General features: G+C 55.2%; 3 protein-coding genes across 3 annotated transcripts; 2 read left to right on the top strand and 1 right to left on the bottom strand.

Moving 5' to 3' along the window:
* Window positions 1-44: 44 nt before the first annotated feature.
* On the top strand, window positions 45-700 carry INS49_000851 (uncharacterized protein; the record flags this gene model as incomplete). The annotated part of the gene is made up of 2 exons (XM_043161686.1): window positions 45-99; window positions 447-700. 2 exons carry the CDS (start codon window positions 45-47, stop codon window positions 698-700), a joined length of 309 nt encoding a protein of 102 aa, XP_043030192.1.
* Window positions 701-10,943: 10,243 nt separating this feature from the next.
* On the top strand, window positions 10,944-13,783 carry INS49_000850 (uncharacterized protein; the record flags this gene model as incomplete). The annotated part of the gene is made up of 5 exons (XM_043161685.1): window positions 10,944-11,013; window positions 11,061-11,156; window positions 11,212-11,864; window positions 11,921-12,929; window positions 12,993-13,783. The coding sequence occupies 5 exons, from the start codon at window positions 10,944-10,946 to the stop codon at window positions 13,781-13,783; spliced, it is 2,619 nt and encodes an 872-aa protein (XP_043030191.1).
* A 1,101-nt stretch (window positions 13,784-14,884) lies between these two features.
* On the bottom strand, window positions 14,885-16,549 carry INS49_000849 (uncharacterized protein; the record flags this gene model as incomplete). The annotated part of the gene is made up of 2 exons (XM_043161684.1): window positions 14,885-16,228; window positions 16,328-16,549. 2 exons carry the CDS (start codon window positions 16,547-16,549, stop codon window positions 14,885-14,887), a joined length of 1,566 nt encoding a protein of 521 aa, XP_043030190.1.
* Window positions 16,550-16,701: the final 152 nt, after the last annotated feature.

Below are 16,701 nucleotides of genomic sequence, written 5' to 3'. Positions count from 1 at the left end.
TCCTTTTCCAAAATACCAACCGCCGTAGTAATGAGTGTCGTCGAATGCCGTCAATTCGTTATTATGTCGTTGCAAAGGAGTGTCGTAGTGCGTCGTTAAGTGAGTGTCGTCAATTCATGCACGCTTGTCTTCAAAAATAATACGTGTTAAACATTAATTCCGTAAGGAATGATCGGAGGTCGTAGAAAAGGGAAAGAATTGCAAGTCATGCCGGCAAATCCATTCCGGTCATGCTTAAAGCAACAAGATGCAGGTCAAGAGTGGGAAGACAAGTCCACCTAGACTTGTTAGGCCTCCAAGTCGAAGCCTGACAGCGGCAGCCGTAACGGGACCCGTGGCGCTTGTAATAGATGCCGTCGTACCCGTGCCACCAGTTTGGCTCGTGCCTGTGACTGCTGTCGTTGCTTCGGAGCTTGAAGCTGACGGAGCTGAGCTGACTGAAGCAGACCCGGTTGCCGAGGGACCAGTGCTTGGCGATTGCCCGGAGCTGGCGGAGGTTTCGGAAGAGCCCGAGGCCGACGAGGTACCTGACGTCTGGGTTGCTGAGGCCGAAGTCACAGACGCTGAACCTGAGGTAGCTGATGATGTAGAGGCAGACTCTGAAGCTGAGGGCGAGCTTGAGGGAGAGGTGGACTCTGGAGCCGAGGACGAACTCGAGCGAGAGGAGCTACCCGACGGTGAGATGATGCTGGTGGATTGACTAGAAGCTTCGACTTGAGATGAGGTTCCAACCGGTGACGTCGACGTAACATCAGCAGCAGCAGACGAGCTGCTGGGATTTGTCGCGTCAGTGGCTTTGCAGTAGTTGAGATATTGCGCAAAACTGTTATCCAGATACTGGCGGCCGCTGAGCTTCGTCTGATCCTGGTTGAGGTTGACACAATTGTTGCAGCCATTGTAAGAATTTTTGAAGGCGGACCCATCAGCACAAAGCGATGGGACCTTGCCTCTGGATTGGGCCTCCAGATTGGCGTTGTTGCACACATCGAAGCAAGCGGCCGGGATAGTTCCAGTCACCGTGGCCCGCTTGTGAAGAGCGATTCCCTTGATGTGCTTTTTGCTGGTGAAAATGTGCCTAGGCTTCGCAACGTTCGATCTCTTCGGTAGAAGTGTAGCGGTTGTGCTTATGGTGAGCTCCGAGAGTGACGTCTGCGAGGCCCAATTTCCTGTTGTGAAAGTCACCTCGTAGCCATCTATTTTCTCAACTGTGATGTTTTTCGCGAAGATGTCATAGCTCAGGCCAAAGGCTTGGGGGTCCAGGTTGAAATAACCCTCCGAGATTGGGTAGTAGCTGGTGTTGCCTTCTTGCCAGGTAACGTTGAAGTAGGGTTTCGCTGGCTGGCAGGACTCCTGTGGGCACTGGTAATTGTCTGCAGGGACATCAGACCATATGTTACAACCTGCCGGCTTCACCGGGTTGCAAGTATAGCCAGGCGAGCAGCTCCAGGTCAAATTTGACCTTGGGTCGAGAGGTGGCGCGTTCGTCGCAGCAGCAGGCGGCGTGCAAGCGCTCAAGCTTTGGACAATAGTTGAAGTCAATGTGACAATTTCTGGCGGTGATGTCACAGTTTCAGCTGGAGCTGTGACGGTTTGTGTTTGTAGCACTGTTGACTGCGGAAGTGTTTCGGTGTAGGTCGTGCCAGCCTCTGTATAAGTAGTTGTCACCGGTGGTACCACGGAGGTAACAACCTGTGTTATCGTTTCAGCTGGTCTTGTGATAGTACTTGGCGGGAGTGTGATGGTCTGCAACTCTGTGCTTCCCGGCAATGTTGTGATGCTACCAGGCAAGGTTGTCACAGAGCCTGGAAGGCTAATAGTGACAATTGTACCTGGAGCGGTTGAAACGGTCGTAGACGTGAGCGTCAATGTTGTCAGACTGCCCGAGATACTTGTCGTCGTGATATAGCTCTCCGTCAGGGTTGTAGGAACTCCTGAGAGCGTGCTGGTAACAGTGGATCCTGGCAGACTAGTCGTGACTGTCTGAGTGAAACTCAATGTCTCCCTATTTGAGTTACATGTCAGCAAATGTCAAAACCACACATCTCTAATTGGCAGTTTACTCCACTAGAGCATAGCTCAAAATATCCACTGAGTTCGGGGTGTGACTGGACTAGCACAGCAATGCTGGAGGATGCCTTTTATGCTAACCCTTTGGGGGAGGAATGGCGGGGGGAGGGGGATCTCACGTAACGGGATAAGCGACTGAAGTCGTGAAGGTTGTCTCCCGAGTAATGTAATCGGTAGTAAAGACGGTGGTACTGTCCGTGACTGTTACGGGATAGCTGGATGACTCGATTGAAGTAGAAGTAACAGTGGTCGGCGTAGCTGTTGTGTAAGTCGTCACCTGTGAAAAGAATTCGCGGTCAGTCATCACATGAAGCAAGAGCCGGTTTCTAGACCGAGATAGACGAGATCGTCTGATGCGGAGAGTAGTCCGGAGAACTCTATCCTGGAATGAAGCAGCTACTCACAAATGTGCTAACAACGGTGGAGTAAACTGTTGTTGGCACCGAAGTCGTTGCTGTCAATGTGAAGGGCACAGATGTGACGAGTGTCGAGGTTGTCGTCCGCACGTCAGTTGTCCAGAACGTGCTGATGATCGTTCGATCAATGGTCACAGTCACGGGATAGCTCTCGGAGTATGTCGTTGTAATATAGGAAGTCGTCGAGCTGTAATCAGTAATGGTCGTAGGCACATAGTCAGTGGCAGTCGTAGACACGTAGTCTGTGGTAGTTGTGGGTACATATGTCGTCTCTGTATCCGTAATTGTGTAAGGCACCGAGGTCACGAATGTCGAGACCGAAGTCACAAGCTCAGTAGTCAGGCTGACAGAAATCACCGTGGTTATAGTTGTGTGATCACTGACTATGGTGGATGTCACAGTCGTTGGCACGGTTGAGACGAAAACCTCGGTCTGCGTCGTGGTCGTTGGCGTATACACAACCGAAGTTTGTGTGGTGGTGATGAAATCAGTCTCGACGGTCTGAACAGAATGCTTGGTCAGCCTATTTCACGAGCTATTCTTGAAAGCTGAGAACGAGGCCGATGGTCTGGTCGTAACCTTCAAAACCATGGTAACGCCGTTGGGGGGGGGGGGGACAGAACGCCTCAAATAGAGATAACCAGGCCTCGATTAGGTGAACAATGGAAGTAGAGTTACGAACCGTGTACGGAACGGAGCTGATGGTTGTGTACGTTGAAAAATCGGTCAGAGTAGACACACTAGTCACCGTGTCTGTCACCAGGCTTGTAGTAGTGCGGGTGTGGTCGACGGTGATAGTCGTTGGCTTGACTTTCGTGGTCTTCAAATCAAGTCAGCAATATATCCCCTCAGGAAGTTGGAAAAGGTTGCATGAGAGTTTTCGAGCACATCTGAAGGTGGATGGATATTTGGGGCAAGAGCCTCCTGGTGTCTGGTCTTGGGCTAGGTGTGGGGCGGGGACCTGCGGGGCCAACGTACCGTATAAGTGGAGAGCCTCGTGGTGGTAGTTGTCTCGGTACAGGTTGTCGCAGAGGTGCGTGTTACCGTGTGCTCTCTCGTGGTGGTATGCTCCCGAGTGGTTGTACGCTCACGGGTGACTGTTGTCGGAACAGCCTGGTAAAGAGCCGGTTAGCGTATAGGTAGAAGGAAGACGTTGTGCTCGATTGTCACCCCCAACCAAAAGTTCCAGGGCCTTCTTTTTGATGTAATCACAGCCCTGGAGCTCAAAGCATGCGTCCTTGACCGTGAGACCGATGTGCCGTTGAACAGGAATCGCAACGCGGCGCCACCACAGCAGAAACCCCATTTGACAGAAAAGCTTGCACATACCGTGGTCTTCGTCACCGTGGTCCACCGCGTTTCTACTGATCTGGTACATCCAATTGGGGTGCTAGTTGGACCAGGGGTGCTGCTTGTGCGACCGGGGCAGCTTGGAACAGTAGGTGCGCATGAAGTGATCGTTGTGTATGATGTCGTATAGACGGTGCTCACTTCAGCCAGGTCATAGTATGAAGGGGCAGCGGCATAAGAGCAGGCTGAGACAGTGATAGTGTAGGGATAAGACTGTAATGCTTGTCAGTATCAAATTGTAAAGGGGTATGGGCCAGTTCTGCGGGAGTCTCACCGAAACGAGCGTAGTCGTGGTTAGTTTAGTCGTCCTGTCGAAAGTGTTAGCAACGCTCGTTGACGACGACGGCCACCTTCAATCAAGATGGCACATTTCTCATTGTGGAGGATGAAATCAGTGTTGAGACATACGTGACGCTTTCTGTAGTTTGAGACAGCTTTGTGGTTGTGTGGTCCACGGTGGTCGCTACCGTCGTGCCAACAGTCGTAGGGACAACCTATTCCAGAGTCAGAACATATCAGGTCAAAAGCCACCCTTGATTCAGAGCTTGAATGCTCATTCCATGGTCTGGACTCAATGAAGGACGCATGGGTTGACGAAACAGTCAGAATGTTGAGCACATAGCAGAGGCGAAGAGACTCCGGAGCAGATGTGACTCCGGAGCACATTCGGTCCTCGCATGAGAACGTCAGATGGGAAAGAATTATGCGACTTCCGTCTCGCCGTCCACGGTTCTGAGGATCGAACAAAAGAGGTCAAAATAGGTAACTTATCAGTACATACCGTTGTGACGGTCTTCCAGCTCGTCACGGGATTGCCTACACAGCCAATGGTCGTGACACTCGGTGGCTCGCTGCTCGGTGCAGGAGTGCTCGGTGAAGGCTCGCCTGTCGGGTAACTGCCGCCGGCCGAGCTGCCTGGGCATCCAGTGACTGTCGGAGCGCAACTTGTGACTGTTTGGTATTCTGTGCTGTAGACAGTGCTTGTCGCGTCATCAACGGCGAGGGCGTTATAAGCCACAGGAGAAGCAACAGAGCAGACGTAGTTGGTCGTAGTAACCACGTATGACTGGTTTCATACAGTGAGTGTCTATCATATCAGACGGGGGGCAGGAGAATGGGGCACTTACCGACACAACCGTGGTTGTGGTCAATTCGGTTGCCCTAGTCTCATCATCAGCAAACTTGATTTGCGAAAGCCACTCCCGGCGTGAACGAGGATTGAGCCATGTCTCAAGATATGACAGGCTAAATCCTGCTTCGCCGAAAATTGGGCGTCACTAGAGTTACTTACGTGACAGTTGAGTTCTGGTAGGCCGTTTCTGTCGTCTTCTCGGTTGTCTTGTCCTCCTCCGTACTAACGACAGTAGAGGTTTGCCATGAGGTAAGAGTTTGGTTGCTCGACTCCCCAGGTGCTGTGACAGTGGCCGTCCTCCAAGAGGTCACAGTATTCGCGCTGGAATCACCATAACCGGGCGAGCCGACGGTTTTGGTCAAAGTCTCGTACACCGTGGTGGGCTCCGCGTAAGTCAGAGTTTCCGTGACTGTCTTCCAACACCAATCGGCGCAAACACTCGACGTGGTTCCGTTTGGATATGTAGCAGCTGCAGCAGAAGCCCCCGATCCAAGCGCCGCAATGGCCAATGGCCCGTAGAAAGATACCATCTTTCAAGATCGCGAGCGCGAGTGCTGCCGTATCCGTCCAAGGCGCAAACGAAGGTCTGGTAGATCGGCGCAAAAAGAAAAAAAACGAAAGAGTTGTAGAAGAACGATTCTGCTGTCAAGCACGACGAGCTGTGAGGGATATGAGCAACGGTGTGGTCGGGTGGAGGGGGAGGTACCTGCCGATCTATGTGGATCGGCCAGGGTATTGGAGGGAAAAGAGGGCTTGACCGGACAATCCAGCTTCGAGTACCACCCCGGTGGGAGGGCCAACGGCAAAGTCGCAGGTCAACCGAGATTGCCTTGATCTTAGCCCGGCTTTGACGCCACTGACCACGACGTATGGTCTTGTGTCAAGACGCTGCCGAGCAGAGCTTCCTCGTTAGAGAGCGTCGAAGTTGCTCTGATGGCACAGTCTCAAGGCCACACGCGAGGCGTGAGTAGTCCCGACTACGACAAGGTGAACACGAACAATCTCCGGCACGCACTCGCGCTGGGAACCAGGGACAGAAAAGAGAATCGACGGGTGCCGGGATCTAAGGAAGCTACAGTCCAACTGCCTGGCAACCTGCAAGCAGAATGCATGTAAGGCCGAGCTGCACAAATCGGGCTCTGCAGGGTGGAGTGCCACTAGGCCTGGTTCGAGCAGAATGAACAACGAAGACGAGCCCAGAATTCCGGAGGTACCTCGCAGATGGTACGCTACCTCTTCGTAGACGATGACGGGATTCTATACCCTGTGTCACCAGGACCCAAGGTTCGAGACCGTTGGAGCTGACGACCGGCGTGGTCGAAAATTGTGTGCGGCCTTGCTCTCGGTGGGCAGAAATAAGCACGATAACATAAGCTGATGGTGTGCCTAACTCCAGGAATCCCGAGCGTGACTCGTACGAATTTATGGAGTTGCGAAAGCGTCCCACCGAAGGAACGAGCCTTGCGTTGTCCGCCGTGAGGGAGACTATACAGCATCAAGCAGCACGTTGGACCACTGAGTGGTTCATGCTCGCAAGCTTTGACTGGATGCAAGGCGCTAGAAGGAATTTCAGGTTACCTGGCCGACATTGACACACTTGTGTCAGAGCCCGCGAGTCTATCCAGATGGTGAGAGAATTGCCCGAATGTTGCTCCTCCTCGAGCCCTTCCGGGTACCACTTGAAGGATGTTACAGCAAGGCTGCAATGGATGGTCCAGATGAGGTGGGAAGAGGCGACGAGATCGGCGGAGAGAAAGCTACCCCTGTCGACAGCTCAGGGACAAGGGCCAGGGGCCAGGGACCGAAGACCAGGGATCAGGGACCATGGCAAGGTCAGCAGGTGGGGAAGCATCTCGACCAGGCTTCCAGGACGGGACCGCCCAGAGGCTTTCCGTGGCGGAAGGTGTGGATAGATGGGCCGAAAAGCTGAGTGTAGCTCTCACCAGATCCATGGAGGACCATCATAGCCACTGCCCACGCTGGGATGACTCGCCCATGGATCGAGAGGTTGGTTGACACCGTCAGACTCAGCCATCCAACGAGACCTCGGAACGAGTGCGCGAAGACAATCCGGCCAACTGAAACTCTGGTTAGGGACAAGTCTCGGTCGTTGGTACGTTGCCTTGCTGGGTGTGCGTTGGCAGGTGGACCAAGCCCGGCATCATGGCAGAGCTGAGAATCCGTGATCCCACGATTCTGGCTCTGTTGTTTGTGGATCGAGGTCAATTTGCGCGAAGACAGTTGAGAAAGAAGCACGATACTTCTACGCGCCGGGTGCCACCCTTCCTGCGGCCGAGCCGACGTGGAAAACCTGGGGAAGCTGCAATGATGATCCATCACCGATCGAACCGGGCTGCCATTTATTGCAGTCTCACAAGAAAGACATAGCGCAGGCTCTCGTCGAATTGAGAGGCTTCCCTGTGCATCTGTGATACCGAGAAGCCTCGCGAGGAGCCGAGTTGGGTGGTGGGCTCCAAGGCCGTGTGGCACGGCACGACATGGGATGGCTGGGCCGATCAACAATAGTCTCGCCTAGTGCTCACCGTCCAAGTATGGAGGAGCTGGGGTTGCACGACGGTAAGCCGGCTCCTCTGCTTGCGAGAAGCGGATTGGCCGCCTTGCCAGGTCGCGCAGCGTGGGAGCTGGTCCGGACCTTTGGCACCGGACACGTGAGGAGGCGATCCGGGAGGTGGCAAGATACATCCCCAAGGTGTGCGGGTGCCTCTGCAGGCGAGCATTGCATAGATTACCCAACGCGAACGTCAAAAAGATGGGCTGACACGGGATGTTATGTAGGCTTGATGAGCGTGAGGGTGTACGGTAGTAGCACTTGAGCGTGCCCGCGGTGGTCGTGTTCCCTTGCAGGGCCCGTCCCTCCATCGTGTCTGCAGGTGCTTCCCCTCCCGGCAGCCTGGGCAATTGGCACAGAGTCGGTACCTCGGTAGGCACCGAATGAGCGGGCAGATGGATGCGGGTGGTGTCGTAAAATGCGACGAAGGACAAGAGGGGAGGGGGAGGGTGTGGGGTGGGAAGAAAAAAGTCAGGACATCGGGTGTCCAATATTGGATGCAGTTATATGCAGTTGGTAGGTGAAAGTGGACCGTTGGAGCTAGGATCGGTTAGATCCAATCGATAAGAGAGCTTAGTGCAAGCTCCCCCACTCCCCACCTTCCCAACTCACTATACCTAGGTACCCACTCCCCACCCTGCCAGTCCCACACCCGCCCGCCAGCCCGCCCAAGCCTCAAGCCTCGAGGTGTTCGGACGGAAGGTCGGTAAGATCCACACCCTCAACGGCGGGAGCCAACGACCTGGTCCCGGCGCGAGCGCGCTACACTACCTGCGCTAGGTAGGAACTGGAGTGCAGAGTACAGCACATCGTGCTTTGCTTGGACATTGGACAAGCCGGCCATTAGGCACTGTACGCGGCCCTGCAGCGGCCTTGCTTCTTTGCATCGTGCCAGACTTGCCAGTTCGTATTATAGCACGTAACAACTCAGTTGTGGAACATGACCGTACATGTGAGTTTGTACATGCATTCGAATCAATGTCTCCGGTCCAAACAAAGATTTGCAATGACAACAGACACCTCCGACCCAGCAACCCCGCCAGTCCGCTTTTCTGGCAGGTGGAGCTTGTGGGATTCCGCGCTAATGCAAAAGTCTGTGCAGCGTTACAAGTACCGTGGTATTTTTGTCCCGATTGTTTTCTGCCCTTCGCCCAACGCGGGCCAGTCGACTCAATGCCTCTTCGCAACGTAACAGCAGACTCACCTCTCTCGATCATCTCCGCTGGTCACACCACCCATTCTCCCCAGCCATGACCAATTCAAGTGGCGATTGTGTATTTCGTTTTCTAGCTCACAGCCCGGAAGCCTGGGCAGTAGTGGACTACTAGGTTCGTAGGACACCGTACCTAGGTAGTCTATTGACACTTTTTGCGCGGCGACCGTCCGTCCCTGCCAAGTTTTTCGGGTATCCTTCGTCTGCGGACACACCCTGCACAGTATCCACAGAAAGACGAATTACCCTGATGATGACTGTCTCTTCCATATCTTTGTCAGGGCACAGGGCCATAACATCGATATTTGCGGCTGACATATGATGATTCACTGTTCTGGTGCGCAGCCTCAAATCCATATTCCATCCTGTCTTGTTGGGACTGAGTCGGAGGATTGTGTGTTTCTCTTCTACACATGAGTCAGCTTACACGCTCGACAGGTTCAGCCTGCCGGGCTGCCAGCTTGTTGGGTACTAGCTTCCCAGAGCAGGTGGCTTACTTTTGGATAGCGCCCATCCAGTCGATCCTACGGGCACGCCTCCACGAGGGATGGTAGCTTGTCAGACCATACTCCGCCCGCTTCTCAAGATCTAGAAGCAACCTTCTCCGCGCTTACAATTACATAGCAGTTCATTCGAAATGTTGCTCCATGAGCCATCGCCAGCTCGAGACCAGGCAAAGCGCAAGCAGAATTCGGGCTGCCTCTAGTGGTGCCTCCTCTGTCACCCGACATGTCTTGGCTGTCGGCGACGGACGCAAGCGAGGTATTCAATTACGCCCAATAAACATCCCGCGGCATATTATTGCTTCACTCGGAGCCTTGCTCGATTGTCCACGAGCTTAACGACATGCTGTGTTGAGCTCTGAGCTCAGAACGGAATGTCCTGCGCCCTACCTGACGCTTGTCTTGCCGGGCAAAACATCGTGCATGCGAGCAAATCGTTCGATTCAGAGTCAAGATGGGCATCAGTAAAAGTTAGGCGATATTCCTGAGAGTAGAGCTCTTGGAGCGTCAAAGACAGGCCACCTGATATGACCTGAGCAGGAAGGCGACGAGAGGGGTTGACAGACCGCGGCACCCTTCACCGGCCTCACTGGCAGGGATCGTGCACGGGCTGGCCGGGCGGAGAAGGGAATGTCCCTGCACCAGTCTTCAGCCGCAGAGCCCTTCCGTCTTCCTCGACATATTCGCACTAATGCTGTGCTCCCAATGCCCCTGTGCGGCGCAGCACCAACCGCGAAGGACTTCGGCCATCCAACCCACAAAGAGCGTGCAACCTCGCTGTTCGTCTGCTCCACAAGACACCCAATCAGCGAGACATGTCTTTCTCGCGCATGCAGGATGCAGAACCCCCCCTCCGTCCCCCAAGGCTAACTGATCCGCCTTCGCCACCTTGGGCGAGTGTGGAGGCTCAGTCCGGACCATGGCACCCTTCCGCTTACGGTCCATTGTGGGAAGATGAGTGAGCCTGGTGCGCCAAAAGAGGGGCCCCAGGCTTGGTCCATAGGTCTATCGAGTTGCTGTTCGGGCGGCGTGTGTATCAGTGAAGCAGCCCGCCCTGCCAGCCGTGAGCCCTGTGAGGCAACTCAGAAACTCGAATACGGTTCGGAATCCATATCCTGGTCGATATACCATACTCCTCTTTTACATTTGTGAGTTTGACTCTGTCTAGAGACTCTACGTCCTCCCTCGGGCTTGCATCCTGTCCTGGTCCGAGTAGTTTGGGTAAGCCGGGTCCCGCCTTTTCGCTTGCATCATTCCACCTTTCTGGTTCCAAGATCTTGATCCCTTCTCGAGACAAAGACTGGATCCGGGTCTCTTCCAGATGCGGTTTCTCGTCGGTTCCGTGCAGTCCGTCTGTGGCTGCGTGCCTCGTCTTGCTTTGTGTATCTAACGTCAACAACAGCACTTGGCGGCTTCCAGTTCCGCATTCCAGCAGCCCACGAGGCAACGGATTCGTCTTTGTTCAGCTTTGAGGACATGGTCAACTTGTGATCCTCCCAGCACAGCATTCGTCCTGCGATGATGTGTACCTAGAAGCATTTTTCAAGCAGACATTACGTTTTCCTGTTCTTGCCGCTCAGAGATCCGTGTAGAAGTCTGAAGACCGGCTGGTCTACGTTCTCTTTTGGCGTTCAGCACATCGGGTCTAATGATGCGGTCACTTCCAATAGCTGCGGGCCTTGTGTCCGTAGCGATGGCCCAACAGTCTGGATGGCAGAGCGATCAGGTCAATGCGACCATGTGCATGTGGCAACAACCAAGAGGTTTGCACAGCCATCACTCGAGAGGAGCCATAAACTAACAATTGCAGCTGCTGTCCTCAAGGATACGGTCTACATCGATGGCGGGTACCTGGCCTGGATTCCAGGCATGGCTGATGGCTCCTACGGTTCGGCAACCCAAGATGGTAGGTCGACGTCTGGTCATTTGTTGTGTATGCGTTCTCCTAACGGGATCAACAGACAACCCGCTGGGTATCGTCTATACTTTGAACTTCAGTAGGCCCTTCAACATGAGCCAAAACATCAGCGATGTCTTCGGCCAGAATCCCAAGGTCGTAGGTGCTGCGAGCAATCTCGCCCCAAACTATTTCGACGGAGCACTGCTCGCGAATGATCACCAGTTCTTCATGTATGGCGGCCTGCTGAGGCAAACTGACAAATATCCCGACCCGGACGCGAACGAGGTCATGGAATATCAGCAAGATAGCTATGGCGTCGACAAGAAAGTCACACCAGGTTACATCAGCACTGATCTGCCTGACGATCTAACCAGATATCTCGCCTTTGGGGGTGCTGCCAACGCCCCCTCAGAGAACAAGGCATTCTACTTCTCCGGGCTTCGTGCCCCCGAATGGGGTCCCGTATATTATCCTAGCTACAACGACTCGCTGACAGCCATCAACGTCTCCAACACCTTGATCACACTCGACATGGCTACGCAAAATGAGGAGCAATGGAGCAACCAGACCTTGCCCGACAGCATCCCGGGGCGCGCGAATCCAGAACTCGTTTGGGTCCCAGTCGGTGCACAAGGGATTCTGGTTGCCATTGGCGGTGTAATCTACCCTGAATTTGTCAGTTCTGCACACTTCTCGGAAAACCAGACTGGTAGTGTAAGGACAATCCACCCCACTGGGCATTGGTTGATGCCATACTGATACTGGCGCAGGAGAATGTAAGCCCTTCGTTCATGTCCAATATCGACATATACGACATCGCAAGCGGAAATTGGTACACACAGCCCACGGTTGGCGGGCCTTCGCAGCTTGCCAGAGGCTGTGTTGTCATGCAACCAGCTCAAGATTACTCAAGTTTCAACATTTACTACTACGGTGGCTATGACGGGCTTCATCATACCGATGCGTCGGACTTCAAGGACGACGTCTGGATCCTGTCACTGCCTTCCTTCATGTGGATGAAGGTCGCTTCCGGACGGGCTGGGTACGGGCGCGCAGGCCACAAATGCTTCATGCCGTACCCGGATCAGATGATGGTGATTGGAGGCTATCCAGCGCAGGCCGGCACGACCACAACTTGCGTCAATGGTGGCATCATCCAGTTGTTTAACCTGAGCTCGTCCAAGTGGATAGACAGGTACGACCCAAGCCTCTGGTCTGACTACCACGTCCCGGAAATGATCTATGCAATGATCGGCGGCGACGAGAAAGGCGGCGCGACCGAGATCACACCTGGACCCACGGGCTGGGCTACTTCGGCGCTGGCAAGCGTCTTCGCATCGTCATATCCTACCTCGAAGCTCACGACTTACTATCCGTACGCCCCAGCTGCCACGAGCGGGTCAGGTCTGCCGACTTCCAGCGCCGAGTCTGGTGGCGGTGGCGTCCCAGGCTTTCTGCCCCCGCTTCTTGGTGTCATCCTAGGTCTGATTTTACTCACATCTGTCGGCCTGGGCTTCTTGTTCTGGCGGCGCCGCAAGTACCTGAAGAAGAACGGTGGCATGAGCGAGATGACCGACGAGAATGGCCACCGCATCATGTCCTGGATCCGCGGCCAACCAACAGACACAAAGGCACCCACGGTCACTACCAGCGATGACATGCCTCAGAGCCCAGACCCAGAGCGCGCTGCGTTGTACGCCCCTCATCCGCACCAGCAGCAGCTGCAACAGCAGCTCATGCGCCATGAGATGGGCGACACTCAAGTCGCCGAGCTAATGGGTACGCCACTCCTCCCGTCGAGTCTGAGCCCGCGCCGGGATATTTGGTACTAATTGCTTGCAGACACCTCGCCCCGTGCGGAACTGTCAGACACGGCCCTGACGCCCGTGGACATCATCAGCAAACACACGCACTTCGGCTCAGCCGGCGGTGGGAGCAGCCCGCTGGGCAACCCGTCGTTCCAATACTCGTCCATAGCCGCGACAGACCACGCAAGCATGGTAAGCAGCAACTCCGCCGCAGGAGGTGCCATGCTTGCAGGGCCCTCCTCGAGGAACCCTCCCCCAGCACAGCCCTTCAACCCCGAGCAGCAGGTGCGCCCGGACTCACCTGCACTGCCAGCCACCTCCCCCTATGACAGTGACCACACCCCCACCGCCGGGAAGCCCCTCCCAGCCCCCACCTCAAGCGGCAACAACGCCGCCGCGTCGGGGGATCAGGAGTCTCCGCGGGGCGAATCGGGGGTATCGGCGTTTAGCGAGCGGGACCGATCCCACCTGAGGAACATCAGCGACCCGGCGACGGTCAGCACGATGGACGGCACGCTCGTCGGCTCGCCGCGCCTGGGGCCGCAGCAGACGTCCCGCGTCGCGAGCCCGCCGATCATGGAGGAGGGCTCGCTCAACCCGCTCCGCAGCAACCCGGCGCCGGGCACGCCGCCGGCGGTGATCAGCCCGCCGACGGCCGGCGAGGTCGACGCGGAGGACTACGTCAGCGCGAGGAGCGGCAGCGGGCCCGTGAGCCCGCTGAACCCCCCGCCCGGGCCCCAGGTTCCTCGGTCGAGTAATAGTCCGGCGCCCAGTAGGAAATCCATCTTCCGGGAGTCGATGGAGGACATGGGAGGGTCGCACTGAGGAGACTTACACAGCGACTACTGTGTGAGGGGGATGATTGATGATGAATAGATGCATGGAGTTCCTGTGGGTCAAATTTGTTTTCTAGGTTCTCTTTTTGCTGTAAATAGTAAGCTCGTGGGCCTCCACGTCCAGTGCCGTTGCACTAGTGATTAAAAAAGGAGTATCGAGGCCGCACAGGGAGGGACACAGTGTTCGATGGGGCTTTCTTTTCCCCAGGCTTACCCTGTGTTGTTGAGACGTGCTCGGAGGACACCATCATTGAGCACAAAAAGCTACCTCCGGATGATCTTTTAATAATACCATCATTAGACCGTAATCATCCATTCCCCTTCTATTCCTTCACTGTCACTCTACTATGGGCCCTCTTGCGACTATAATGCCTGAAGTCACTTCTGGCTTCTCGGAGGCAGTGAGATGATCCGACTCTCTGATACTGTGTGGTGTCACACATACCACACCTACCCGCACTCCCATACATCACGTTCTCGCTGTGACCTCTCACGCCGCCAAGAGCCCCGTGTACCACAGCACGACACGTCTTGAGTGATCCATCACTAGTTCCCACGTGAGACCCAGCGCTACGAACGTGATCAGCACCACCGTGTCTCACTACCTCGTTCCCGCGAACTGTGTCCCTGTCGCTTGTGCAAGAGGCAACAAGGAGAATCAACCTAGGAGCACGCCAATAAGTGTGCGCGAGGTAGGTCAGATATGTGGACAGAGTCGGTGGCATCTTGGCAGGGCATCCAGCCTACTCGAGTGATCTGTGCAGAGAGTTCTTAATAGCGGTATCTGAATTAAACTAGCTTTACATCTCGTGGTGTAACAATCTAGGGAAGTGTTCCATCTTTCTATGCTGCGGACTGTCCTCGCACAGCGCACGCTGCCTTCTCAGCGTGTCTAGGTCTTTGGTCGACCCTGGCTCGCCGGCCTCGACCACCAGAAGCAGACACTCCTAACCCCCTGGGTGTCTTCTCTAAATCTCTCAAGTCCTAACGCCTAGCCAATGCAAACTTGCGGAGGACTCTTCCACCCCCAACCCTCCCTTCATATATACGTCGTCGCCTTGAAAATCCGGCCATGGCCGAATTGTGTCTACTACACAGACAGACCTTGGGATCTTCTCCTTCTGTTGTAGTCCCTCGTCTCTTCCAGCTCCTTCACGATGTACTTGTTGAACTCATCCGGGTTGTCCAAGTACAAGTGATGGCCAGCCTTCCGCACGACGACCACTCTTGCGCTTCCATTCTCGTTTTTCCTCTCCTCCTCTGTGCCTTCCATCAGCGCCTTCTCAATCCGTGCCTTTATCTTCTCCTCCGCAGCGAAGCCGCCTCCGACGTCCATCCAGTCCCCGTCTCCGTACATCAAGACGATGGGAAAGCCAGTTTCGCGCTTTGCTGGCTGGCCCTCGGAGGCGGGTTTCAGGACCTGCCGACCAACCTCATCGATGCGGTTGATGAGTGGGTCTCGCGCGTATGCACCAGGCGCGAGGAGATAGGTCAGAGCAAATTCACCACTGCCCTTCTGCCGGAACAAATTGTACGAATACTCGTGGAGAGCGGTAGCCTCCTCGGGTGGCAGGTGGTTGAAACGACGCGATGTCCAACCGGACACGAAGCGCGGGCCGAGGGGTCCGCCCATGCGGACAATGCTGAACGGCGAGACGGCGTTGGTATCCCACAGCCATATAAGCCAGCCAGGGAGTTGTCTCCGTGGAGCCTTGGGGGCCTGCTTCGTTTTGTTGTTGCCGACGCGCACATCTGTAGTCTTAGTGTTGCTGTCCTGCTGAACAATGCTTTCTTGGCTCTGGGTGAACTCTTGCGCCAGTGTCGAGTCCTTCGGTTCGGGCAGCTCGGCATTTGTCGCGTTGGGATCTTCGGGAACCCCGACGGGCGAAGCGAGAATCAGTTTGTTCAGATGACCGGGATATTTGAGCGCATAGGCCGTCGCCAGATAGCCCCCCATGGAGTGGCCCAAGAGCGTGAATTTCTCGATCTTGCGGATCTTGCGCCACTCCTCGAGCGCGTCGACAAAGAAGCCCTCGGCCTCCTGGATCTTCTCCGCTGGGTCCTTGGCCTTAATTCGGAACGGTGGCCGCGAAGAGTTTCCCATGCCTAGCATGTCTAGGGCGTACAGGCGCCATCCGTTGACCCTCGTGAGTGGCTCGAAGTTGTTGTAGAAGAAGCCCAGGCCTGCGCCGTAGCCGTGGAGCATGACGAGGGTCTCATCTGGCGAGTCATCGAGGCGTTCGACCGAGTACTCGTTCAAGGCCCTGTTCTTCCCGGACAGGGCGACCATGGTGGAGCGCCATACCCGAGGGCCGTAGGGATCGGGTTTGGAGATGGCACCTTGGGGGTTGGCGGAGTCGGAGATGGCCTCCCGGAGGTAGGGGACATATTTTAGGACATTGCGCTCGGATGCGGCAGGTGAGAGGTTTGCCCACTGGTTTGAGAATGTAACAATCAGCATTCGCTTCTACGGTGGTGTGGTGGCTCTAGAGCTAAGGCGCGTCGAGGGGCAGATGAGACAGGCACGACTTACCCACTGGTAGGCGGCCTCTTTGTAACCCAAGGGGAAATACGTCGACATTCGCTGCTGACCACGCTGTTGTTCCTGCTTCCTAGACCTTGAGCCTGACCTAGAGGAGTCCCTGGAGGACAACGATGTTTCGGAATCAGAGGGATGAGGAGAGGTGGAAGTGGGGGCGACCTCGGGTTGTGGGAAATGTTGAGGTTGTTGAGGAAGTGCGGCGGCGGTAGACATGGTGGCGAGACTAACACTGCGGCAGGGGGGAGAGGCGGTGGTTCTGTTACTGCAGCGGGCAAGGTGGGATGCGAGTGGGCGTCTCGTCGCAATAGGTCTTACTAGGGATACAGTGATAAATCTGGGTATGGGTATAGGGACGAATATTCTAG

This window comes from Diaporthe citri (assembly GCF_014595645.1).
Source record: "Diaporthe citri strain NFHF-8-4 chromosome Unknown scaffold_1, whole genome shotgun sequence".
NCBI lineage: Eukaryota > Fungi > Ascomycota > Sordariomycetes > Diaporthales > Diaporthaceae > Diaporthe > Diaporthe citri.
The sequence above is the reverse complement of the archived record's forward strand: the minus strand, read 5'-3'. Positions and strand labels throughout refer to the sequence as shown.